This window comes from Lampetra planeri, chromosome 51 (assembly GCF_965212315.1).
Source record: "Lampetra planeri chromosome 51, kcLamPlan1.2.h2, whole genome shotgun sequence".
Classification (NCBI taxonomy): Eukaryota; Metazoa; Chordata; class Hyperoartia; order Petromyzontiformes; family Petromyzontidae; genus Lampetra; species Lampetra planeri.
In genome coordinates this window covers 8,752,355-8,764,169 of record NC_136157.1, presented here as the reverse complement: position 1 = coordinate 8,764,169, position 11,815 = coordinate 8,752,355, and the positions used below count along the sequence as shown (strand labels likewise).

Sequence of the window (11,815 nt, the reverse complement as noted above, 5' to 3'; positions counted from 1 at the left end):
CCCGCGGGCCTCTGGCTGGCCCCTCGTGGCCTTTAGTTGCGGCCCCTGACGTGTCGTCGTCCCCCCCACCATCATCATCGTGGTTCAAATGTGTGGCGACTCTCGCACTGATGATGTCTTGGTGGCGAAAGTGGGCCCCTCTGAAAACACCACATGAAGAGTAATTTTCTGGTATTTTAAAATCCTTTATATTAAGTTCACTTGCTTGCTTGCACGCTTACGACCGTGCAAATGTTTCGGTCGTTTTTTAACCCACTTCCCGTGATCCAAACGAGCTGACATTTTGCACACAGACTCGTTGTGCATGACAATTTATTTTCGTGAAAATTTTTTTCAAAAATGTAACACTTTTTAGGAAAAAATAAATTATATTTAATTACCAATTGCTTAATGGTGGCAGGCAATCATCTGACCCATAGGTGGCAGCCATCTCAAGCCAGAGGACGAGAGGACTCTAGCCGCCACGCATATAAAGGATTTATAGTGAAAAACTTTGTTTTTACGGGTTAATTTTTTTCAGCATCGGGATGGCCTGTCCACTACCGTACCTATTACATACATTGCATGTGGCCTTTTCTTCAGCTATGGGAGGAGGTAACCGGAGGAGCCTGGGGACAACCCCCTGGCAGGACAGGGGGAGAGAGAACGTACGACACTCCATCGCAGAAATGCGCCCTGGTCGGCAATCAAACCCAGGTCCTTTTGGCTGGGAGGCAATCGTGTTAACCACTGCCACCCTCCCACCCTGCCACCCTGCCACCCTGCCACCCAAATACTGTAGTGATACTTACTGCAACCCCCTGAATGGTAGTAGAAACACAATTACAGAATGTTGTATCGACCCACTGCTGGATGAGCAGCCCCCCATCCCCCACACCTTTCGGGACCTGAGTGACATTTTGACCATACTTCACCACGTTTTGTCAGCGCACGTTGGTGAACGTTGTGGAGCCACAGCCATCGGAGCGCAGCACAGAGTGCGACCGGCTGTGTCCTTCGCTCCGCTCGCCCTCTGCGACAACAACAGCCGCCGTGAAACCTCCCGTCACTCGCCGCGGCCCCACGAGGTGTCCTCCCGCGGCCCCACGAGGTGTCCTCCCGCGGCCCCACGAGGGGTCCTCCCGCGCCCCGCTCGGCTTGCGAGGATCTGACGACGGGATCCGGAGCTCGGCACGAACCGTGGGACAGGCGTGTGACGCTGGTGGTCAGAGCTTCACCGAAGTGCCGATTATAGTCCCTTCGCGGGGGGGCGGGGTGGGGGTAGAGGTCAGAGGGGGTCAGGTGGGGGGGGCAGAGGGGGGGGGAGCCGTGAACATTCAGCAACCATATGTGGAAGTGGTCTTTGGCCCTGTTTACGCGATAATCAGAGACAGCAGTAACACACGGTGGCTTCATGAAGACGAATTCGTTTTTTTTCCATGAGGCGTTCTTACCATAACTTCACCACGTTGGCTGAATGGGCACCAGCTTGCGACCGCTTCGGATAGCGCTCGGATGCCACCGATGTTGGCCGACTCGCTAACGAGGCACGCGCCTTGCCTGACCCCGTGCCCCTACTGGACATCTGTGATAAAATAGCTTTGTGGCTCATCGGATTCCTCTGGGAGAAATACATTTTGTAATTCTGATTTTTGTTAAAAAAATCTGCATGCACATCCGTGAAGACGTGTTGTTTCCCCCTTAGAACTAGATTGACCATACTTCAGGCTGATCACCGTGGGTTGGTGGGTCAGGGTATGGGCAGTTTATTTGTCCTTCGAAACTGACCCCTGTGTCACGCGTCACTGATTAGCACGGTTGGCCACGTACGGTGCGAAAAAAGTTCAGCATACCTACACTGACGCATGCCCCATATTCAGACCACTTGTTGACACGTCCCGAGTGCAATGTGTAACCACGTGCCCTCATGCAATGGTTAACCACAAAACCTTGTTGTTTGTGCTCTGCTTCTCGTTTACAAGATTGAGCCTCGAAATATTTTCGTACGAACGGCGCGCTCAGTTGGGGTGCCAAATATGTACACATCTACCGTGACACACTGTCAACTCGCCGCTCATGAGACCAAAAAGGAATTTAATTATGAAATTATGCAAAGACATTCGTGTTTGAGCGTTCACCACCGAACTTACATTTTTTTTTTGTCGCTGTTGTTATTCACAACTTTGTTAAGGCGCCACGGTGGCTAGGAGATGTTAACTCCCTCGCCTGATATGCAGGAGGTCGTGGGTTCGATCCCGACTCTGACCCCTGTATATTTGAAGTTTGCATTATTCTCAATCCCCGTGGTCACGTGGAATTTTTTTTCCGGGTCTTCCGTTTTTTCCCCTCGACATTGAGAATCAACATCACGCGCTTCCAGTATTTGGCTGCTATGCATTGTCCACGTGATGATTAGCAACTTTTTTTTTTATTTGTGGCCAGATCGCTTCTGAAAAGATCTATCTATAGCTCAGTGGGGCCTTACCTAGTAAAATTAAACGTTAAAATGTTTTTTGTTTGCATTTGACTGCAAGTATTGTGGTTAATGTAAACATGATTCCTTGCAAAAGGTGTCAGTTTTGTTGCCAGAAAAAAGGGGGAAAACCCTACTAGTATAAAAATGTTGTTTAAGGCACCCATGCGGACACTGAACACCGACGATTTAAACAAGGGCACGGATCTTCACGAGACACGAGTTCTCCCCGTGAGCCGAGTGACCAACACCTCGCCACGCCGGTCAAACGATGGTTTGGGCGAAAGGCCGGTCCGGATTTCGCCGATCGGAATCAGAATATTTATACTGGAGGAATCCGATGAGCGATAAAGCTCTTGAACTTGCAGGCGTCCAGCCGCCAACGCTGATCGGTACGGCAAGAAGCGTTCTTCCCGTTAGAAGCCGTTTATCTTCTGAGCTTGAGCGACGTTCAGATACCCGTATGCATCCTCCGGCTGCCATCATCCAGCCTCCATACGAACACAGGGTTGTCCATATCACAGCGCGAGCTTCTGTACCATTCACCCAGGGGCTCGCAGAGAGAGAGGGAGTGGAGATATTCATATTCTTAGGTTTTTTCGGTAAAGTCACGTAGGTAAAACATTTAAATGAATAAAAGTAAAATAAAAATAAGATAAAAATCACGACGTTTCGGAGGCAACACAAGCTTCCGTCTTCAGGTGGAACCGTCACAGCACGATAGCTGCATCAAGTGAGAGAAATTCCAAGGAAACAGTCCTTGTATATATACTGGTTGAGGGTGGGAGGTGCCAAGGTAGGCCCTGAATATTATTTGTGTGAGGTTCGGTGCGGCTGAAGCACGCTGCAAAGAATGAGCCTTTGTTGTGTAAACTCGGTGCGGCTGCTGTAAAGGTGCGTGTGAAAGGGACTGAGCCTTTTTGTTATGTAGAGAGAGAGGAGAGATGGAGAGGGGGGGCTGTAGGATTCTCCGGGATTCTGACGCTCGGATATTTACACAACTGGGAGGGAGCGCGCCGGGCCCAAATGCTGTACCCAAACAAAACGGCCGAGCGGACAGCAACAAAGAGCACGCTGAAAAGTTTGAATACTGCACTGAAGATCTTAAGTTGTTAACAGATTATTTTGGGGAAGCTGGCGTTTTGGCAGTGGTTCGCATATAATAATAACATACTTAACATAATAAAATAATTAAAATAAAACATCAAAATATAATAATATTTTATTATTTCCCTTCCACGTGACTTTACCGAAAGAACCAAGAAGATGAATCCCTGCAGTCACGAAAGCTTTAAATCGAAATACTTAACATACTTAACCTATATACTTAACGTCTTTGTCAAGAACACAATGTGGCCCGAAGAGAAACAAATACGTGATAGGTGACGCTTTGGGTAATGGCGAACGTGTGGAGTTAGTGTTTTGTTGTTGTTAGGCGTTAACAGGTACCCTGGATGAGCAAGAGGGTGGGAGGATAATTCCAAAGTGTAGCGGGCGGTGCGAGGGAAGACGAGGAAAGAGGAGTGCGGTGGAGTGGGAGCGTGGAGTTGGGTATGGAATGGAGTGTGGAGTGGAGCATGGAATGGAGTAAGCAGCATGGAATGCAGTGTGGAGCGTGGAATTCAGCATGGAGTGGAGCATGGAATGGAGTATAGAGCGTGGAATGGAGCGTTTGAATACTGCATGGAATGCAGTGCAGAGCGTGGAATTCAGCATGGAGTGGAGCATGGAATGGAGCATGGAGCGTGGAATGGAGTGCAGCGTGGAATTGAGAATGGAATGGAGAATGGAGCGTGGAATTGACAACGAATGGAGCATGGAATGGAGTGGAGCGTGGAATGGAGCATGGGATATAGAGTGTAGAGAGGAAGTGGGCTCCATTTCATTGATGTTCACCGAGCGGGTTGGCATTGGGCCGACCACACAGAGACCACGCGCGTTGTAGTCTCGACAGGACGTGGTAGCTGCTGAGGGCGCAGGCGGAGAAATATCACCGTGCTCAGAAGAGGGAAATAATCGGGGTGGGGGGGGACCATTTAATTCATTTCACCAGGATCCTGTCCAACCATCACGACACCGCTTATGTAAGGAGTTGGGGCAGAGGTCGCAAACGGGTTTTGATTCCTTACCCGTACCCGGCCGCACCAGGGTCGCAAACGGGTACCCGGCTGGGTACGGGTAACCGGGTATCGGGTAGGGTACGGGTATCGGGTACCCGGTTGCGACCTCTGAGTTGGGGTAAAACGAACAGGGCACCCCCCCCCCCCCACCCCCTCATTTGAGGATCCATGACCACGTTACACTCGTATGAACGTTACTACGGTAAAGCAATCCAGAGAATTGGGGGTGCGCGCCGTGGTGGTGGAGTTGCCAGATCGAAACAACCCGCGCTCGACTTGGCAATGAGGACCTCATACTCTTAGTTCTTTCGGTAAAGTCACGTAGGTAAAAAAATGAAATTAAAATTAATAAAAACTAAAACAATAAAATCACGACGTTTCGGAGGCAACACAAGCTTCCGTCTTCAGGTGAAACTGTCACAGCAAAAAATCTGTAGTTTCACCTGAAGACGGAAGCTTGTGTTGCCTCCGAAACGTCGTGATTTTATTGTTTTAGTTTTTAGTTTTTTTATTTTAATTTCATTTTTTACCTATGTGACTTTACCGAAAGAACTTAGTATGAATCCTTGCAGTCACGAAAGCTTCAAATATAGAATGAGGACCTCGCCTGTTCCTCTGTCTCAGCAGCAGCGGCAGCAACCACAGTCGATGGCGCATTGAGGTTCACATTTGGGCCACCCCCACCGCTTCCGAGGATGCGAGTGGTGGTGTGTGAGCAACGCTGCGGTTTCGACCTTCCGCGATGGGGCTGTTCCTATGAAGCGACGGCTACTGACGTGCGCTGTGGGGTCCGTGTTTTAGGGTCGGTCAGCGTTGTGGGGTGGAGGGTTTGCTTACTGGGTGAGATTCGGCCTGGCCGGAAACCTTGGGGCTGGGAGGGGGGGTGAGTGCTGTGGCACGACCACCACCGCCCTCCGAAAAAATATTGACTCGGCAACCCCCAAGCGGCCACTGTCTTGTCGAGTTGTGCGTTTTACAGTGGGCGTGGTGGTGGCATTGGTGGTGGTAATGGTGGTTGTGGCATTGGTGGTGGTGGTTGTGGCATTGGTGGTGGTGGTTGTGGCATTGGTGGTGGTGGTTGTGGCATTGGTGGTGGTGGTTGTGGCATTGGTGGTGGTGGTTGTGGCATTGGTGGTGGTTGTGGCATTGGTGGTGGTGGTTATGGCATTGGTGGTGGTGGTTGTGGCATTGGTGGTGGTTGTGGCATTGGTGGTGGTTGTGGCATTGGTGGTGGCATTGGTGGTGGTGGTTGTGGCATTGGTGGTTGTGGTTGTGGCATTGGTGGTGGTGGTTGTGGCATTGGTGGTGGTGGTTGTGGCATTGGTGGTGGTGGTTGTGGCATTGGTGGTGGTGGTTGTGGCATTGGTGGTGGTGGTTGTGGCATTGGTGGTGGTGGTTGTGGCATTGGTGGTGGTGGTTGTGGCATTGGTGGTGGTGGTTGTGGCATTGGTGGTGGTGGTTGTGGCATTGGTGGTGGTGGTTGTGGCATTGGTGGTGGTTGTGGCATTGGTGGTGGTGGTGGCATTGGTGGTGGTTGTGGCATTGGTGGTGGTTGTGGCATTGGTGGTGTTTGTGGCATTGGTGGTGTTTGTGGCATTGGTGGTGGTGACGACCACGCCCTTGACCACAAACAAAACAAAACCAGAGCCGTGATGCGCTCGGAGACAGAGCGTGCGCCGGGGCCGCTATCGCGTGAACGCGCTGCGTTGCAGGCAGTGGTGAGATGTTAACTACCTCGCCTGGTCAGCAGAAGGTCAAGGGTTCAATCCCGGCCGTGACACCTGCTGTATTTTTGGAGTGTGCGTGCTCTCTCTCCCTGTGGTCGCGTGGATATGGGCCTTTTGTCTCTTTTTCTCTCTCTCCACTTTTAGAAACATGCATTGAGATTATTGGGATTATGTTGGTGCTATAAATGTCCAAATGATGGACCACTTTTGTTGAGCTATCATTTGTGGCCAGGTCGCTACTGAAAAATTAGTGAATATCTCAGGGGGCGTTGCCTGGTAGGATGTAGATGGTTTCGTGTTGTATTTGTGTGTTTGTTTGGGCGATTTGTTTACCTTTGGTTTAACACGTAGGCTTTCGCGACCAATATTATTGGGTGGTGGAGGGTTACGACACATTTATAAATAACGCGATCTAAACCCAAAAACGTTGATTATGAATTGTTTACCTTTCTTGTACTTTACACTACTATCGCGTTTGTGTACTGTTTGTTGTTGTAAGGTTATTAACCGCATCGACTGGACATCTGTGAAAAAGAGCTTTATAGCTCATCGGATTCCTCCAGTATGAATAAATAATTCTGATTCTGAACTGCACAATGCAGTCTGCTTTGTCCGGCTTCCACTCGGACGCAGTTGAGGTTCGTGAACTCGTGGAGCTCCAGCCAGCCAGGTCACAAGGATGCCATCCCAATCTTCTTCGTCTTCCGTACGGCTGTGGTCGACGCAGAGTAACGACTACAAAACAAGAATGGGTTTCATATCCTTCATGGCAATAAACCACGAGGTGTTAAGGTGTTAAAACCTAGAACAGAAACATTTTAGGCAAGGAATCGTGTCTGCATTAACCACGCGTTTCTGTTTGGCGTTTTAACATCTTAACACGACTGTTTCATTGCCAAAAAGGGTATGACACCTTATTCTTATATTTCGATGCTGCCAAGAAAGGTCCAATGTTGGAAACGACTGCAATTTCACATGCAGGCGGTCAAGCGGAGCAAGTGCATCATCATCATCGCCGCCGTGATGATGTCTCCTTTGCATTTGTGGATCGGCCCATCGCGTCGTGATGGGCACACGCACGTGGCACTGTCTTGCGTTCCCGATGGCCACGGTCACTCCCACTCCTCGTCGAGGGGTTTCTATAAATTCTCCATTCGTCATTCCAATTGTCCCCCGAGCCTCGCGCAACCGCGTCGAGTGTTGAGTGGGTGGCATGTTGCGACCGTGAGGTTGGGGTCGTCTGCGCCCTCCACCCCCCCCCCCCCCCCTTGGGGGGCGACGTGGTGTTACTGTCAGCCTGGGACACGGCGGCGGGGGGTGGGTAGCGAGAGGAACGCGACCGTAGCGGCGACCGCTCCAGGGACGACAAGGGCGGGGAGCGGGGGGAGGAGGCTGTGGAATGGCGCTAATGGATTTGAGGGCCCACGTGTGAATGGTGGCGCGTCGTTGTTGTTGTCTTTGTTGTTGTTGTTGTTGTCTTTGTTGTTGTCGTTGGGGAGGGAGGGGAGTTCGAGTTCGCCGGCCTGCGGGGTGCCTTGACCCGCTGCTTCTGAACGGGGTGGCATTATCGGAATGTTTATTCCGAGAGGATACCAGCGAACTGTGAAGCTCTTTGTAGAACAATCGCACGGTAAATTACTCGATTGGAACCCCTGCTGGTAGACCGATGCCCGCTCGCAGGCGAGATGCTGAGTAGTTATCTTGTGCCACACACGGACAGCTGACACTGGGCGGTCCCCTAGGTCAGTGGTACGCGGGGTGGCTTGCAGTGTGGCGAGTGAGTGTGTGGGTTAGTGAGAGTGGGTGAGTGTGGATGGGCTCGTGGGTGAGTGAGTGAGTGTGTGGGTTAGTGAGAGTGGGTGAGTGTGGATGGGCTCGTGGGTGAGTGAGTGGATTAGTGAGAGTGGGTGAGTGTGGATGGGCTCGTGGGTGAGTGAGTGGATTAGTGAGAGTGGGTGAGTGTGCATGGGCTCGTGGGCGGGTGGGTGAGTGAGTGTGTGGGTTAGTGAGAGTGGGTGAGTGTGGATGGCCTAGTGGGTGAGTGAGTGGGTGAGTGTGGATGGGCTCGTGGGTGAGTGAGTGAGTGTGTGGGTTAGTGAGAGTGGGTGAGTGTGGATGGGCTCGTGGGTGAGTGAGTGAGTGTGTGGGTTAGTGAGAGTGGGTGAGTGTGCATGGGCTCGCGGGCGGGTGGGTGAGTGAGTGTGTGGGTTAGTGAGAGTGGGTGAGTGTGCATGGGCTCGCGGGCGGGTGGGTGAGTGAGTGTGTGGGTTAGTGAGAGTGGGTGAGTGTGGATGGGCTCGTGGGTGAGTGAGTGAGTGTGTGGGTTAGTGAGAGTGGGTGAGTGTGCATGGGCTCGTGGGTGAGTGAGTGAGTGTGTGGGTTAGTGAGAGTGGGTGAGTGTGCATGGGCTCGCGGGCGGGTGGGTGAGTGAGTGTGTGGGTTAGTGAGAGTGGGTGAGTGTGCATGGGCTCGTGGGTGAGTGAGTGAGTGTGTGGGTTAGTGAGAGTGGGTGAGTGTGCATGGGCTCGTGGGTGAGTGAGTGAGTGAGTGGGTTAGTGAGAGTGGGTGAGTGTGGATGGGCTCGTGGGCGGGTGGGTGAGTGTGTGGGTTAGTGAGAGTGGGTGAGTGTGTGGGTTAGTGAGAGTAGGTGAGTGTGGATGGCCTAGTGGGTGAGTGAGTGGGTGGGTTAGTGAGAGTGGGTGAGTGTGGATGGCCTAGTGGGTGAGTGAGTGGGTGGATTAGTGAGAGTGGGTGAGTGTGGATGGGCTAGTGAGTGAGTGAGTGGGTTAGTGAGAGTGGGTGAGTGTGGATGGGCTAGTGAGTGAGTGAGTGGGTTAGTGAGAGTGGGTGAGTGTGGATGGGCTCGTGGGTGAGTGAGTGAGTGAGTGGGTTAGTGAGAGTGGGTGAGTGTGGATGGGCTAGTGAGTGAGTGAGTGGGTTAGTGAGAGTGGGTGAGTGTGGATGGGTTCGTGGGTGAGTGAGTGAGTGTGTGGGTTAGTGAGAGTGGGTGAGTGTGGATGGGCTAGTGAGTGAGTGAGTGGGTTAGTGAGAGTGGGTGAGTGTGGATGGCCTAGTGGGTGAGTGAGTGGGTTAGTGAGAGTGGGTGAGTGTGGATGGCCTAGTGGGTGAGTGAGTGAGTGAGTGGGTGTGGATGGGTTCGTGGGTGAGTGAGTGTGTGGGTTAGTGAGAGTGGGTGAGTGTGGATGGGCTAGTGAGTGAGTGAGTGGGTGAGTGTGGATGGGTGAGTGGGTGAGTGGGTGAGTGAGTGAGTGAGAGTGGGTGAGTGTGGATGGGTTCGTGGGTGAGTGGGTGAGTGAGTGAGTGAGTGGGTGAGTGAGTGAGTGGGTGAGTGAGTGAGTGGGTGTGGAGAGCAGTAATGTAGCTGTCAGCGAGCTGCACTACAAATACAGCGACCTGAGCTACATTGCCTCTGGGCCCTCCCCTATATTGACTCGGCCTTAAATGAGTACCTGGTGCGGTGTATAAACATTTCCACTAGGGAGACAAAGGCGGCCGGGCGTGGTGTTGGCGACCCACCCCCTCGTGTGCCGTGCCAGCCTTCTTAGGTGCTCGCTAACAGCACTTGCCCCTACAGTCTGTTCAGGCTACACGGGGCATCTTTGTCTTTGTGTGCATGGGTGTGGTGTGTTGTGACCTGCAGCGTGATGGTGGTGGTGGTGGTTGAGGTGAAACAGGCTGCGACTGGTGCAGACCGAGTCCTCGACACCCGTGGAGGAGGCGGGATGAACGAGTGGAGTTTACCGGGACGGTAACCATGGTAACAGCTATAGCAGAGCGATTTGGGTACGTGGGCGGGTGCGTGGGTCGGTTCGTGCACGAGTGAGTGTGTGGGTGAGTGTGTGGGTGAGTGTGTGGGTGAGTGTGTGGGTGAGTGTGTGGGTGAGTGTGTGGGTGAGTGAGTGAGTGGATGACTGAGTGTGTGGGTGAGTGTGTGCGTGGGTGTGTGGGTGAGTGTGTGCGTGGGTGTGTGGGTGAGTGTGTGCGTGGGTGTGTGGGTGAGTGTGTGGGTGAGTGTGTGGGTGAGTGAGTGGGTGAGTGAGGGGTGTGTGGGTGTAGTGGGGGTGGGTGAGTGTGTGGGTTATTGAGTGAGTGGGTGTGTGGGTGAGTGAGTGAGTGGGTGTGTGGGTGAGTGAGTGAGTGGGTGTGTGGGTGAGTGAGTGAGTGGGTGTGTGGGTGAGTGAGTGAGTGGGTGTGTGGGTGAGTGAGTGAGTGGGTGTGTGGGTGAGTGAGTGAGTGGGTGTGTGGGTGAGTGAGTGAGTGGGTGTGTGGGTGAGTGAGTGAGTGGGTGTGTGGGTGAGTGAGTGAGTGGGTGTGTGGGTGAGTGAGTGAGTGGGTGTGTGGGTGAGTGAGTGAGTGGGTGTGTGGGTGAGTGAGTGAGTGAGTGGGTGTGTGGGTGAGTGAGTGAGTGAGTGGGTGTGTGGGTGAGTGAGTGAGTGGGTGTGTGGGTGAGTGAGTGAGTGGGTGTGTGGGTGAGTGAGTGAGTGGGTGTGTGGGTGAGTGAGTGAGTGGGTGTGTGGGTGAGTGAGTGAGTGGGTGTGTGGGTGAGTGAGTGAGTGGGTGTGTGGGTGAGTGAGTGAGTGGGTGTGTGGGTGAGTGAGTGAGTGGGTGTGTGGGTGAGTGAGTGAGTGGGTGTGTGGGTGAGTGAGTGAGTGGGTGTGTGGGTGAGTGAGTGAGTGGGTGTGTGGGTGAGTGGGTGAGTGGGTGTGTGGGTGAGTGGGTGAGTGGGTGTGTGGGTGAGTGAGTGAGTGGGTGTGTGGGTGAGTGAGTGAGTGGGTGTGTGGGTGAGTGAGTGAGTGGGTTGTGGGTGAGTGAGTGAGTGGGTGTGTGGGTGAGTGAGTGAGTGGGTGTGTGGGTGAGTGAGTGAGTGGGTGTGTGGGGTGGTGAGTGGGGTGTGGGTGGAGGTGTGGGTGTGTGGGGGTGATGTGAGTGAGTGGGTGTGTGGGTGAGTTGAGTGGTGGTGGGTGTGGGTGAGTGAGTGAGTGGGTGTGTGGGTGAGTGAGTGAGTGGGTGTGTGGGAGTGTGGGGGTGGGAGTGAGTGAGTGGGTGTGTGGGTGTGTGAGTGATGGGGTGTGTGGGTGAGTGAGTGGGTGGGTGTGTGGGTGAGTGAGTGGGTGGGTGTGTGGGGATGTGAGTGAGTGGGTGTGTGGGTGGAGTGAGTGAGTTGGGTGGTGTGGGGTGAGTGAGTGGTGGGTGTGTGGGTGAGTGAGTGGTGGGTGTGGTGGGATGAGTGAGTGAGATGGGTGTGTGGGGTGAGTGAGTGAGTGGGTGTGTGGGTGGGTGAGTGAGTGGGTTGTGTGGGTGAGTGAGTGTGGGTGGGTGGGTGGGGTGAGTGGGTGTGTGGGTGAGTGGAGTGAGTGACGTGGGTGAGTGAGTGGTGTGCGAGAGTGAGTGAGTGGGTGTGTCGGTGGTGAGTGAGTGGGTGTGTGGGTGAGTGAGTGAGGGGTGTGTGGGTGAGTGAGTGGGGGAATGAGAGGGTGTGTGGGTAAGTGGTGTGT

General features: G+C 53.2%; 1 protein-coding gene across 1 annotated transcript in view; it reads right to left on the bottom strand.

Moving 5' to 3' along the window:
- Positions 1–923: 923 nt before the first annotated feature.
- LOC144734570 (ATP-binding cassette sub-family C member 5-like) overlaps positions 924–11,815 on the bottom strand; it is a 14,933-nt gene continuing 4,041 nt past the window's right edge. The window contains exon 6 of the mRNA XM_078616816.1: positions 924–1,166. Within this exon, the coding sequence (XP_078472942.1) occupies positions 924–1,166 (243 nt within the window). The remainder of the gene's footprint in view (positions 1,167–11,815) is intronic.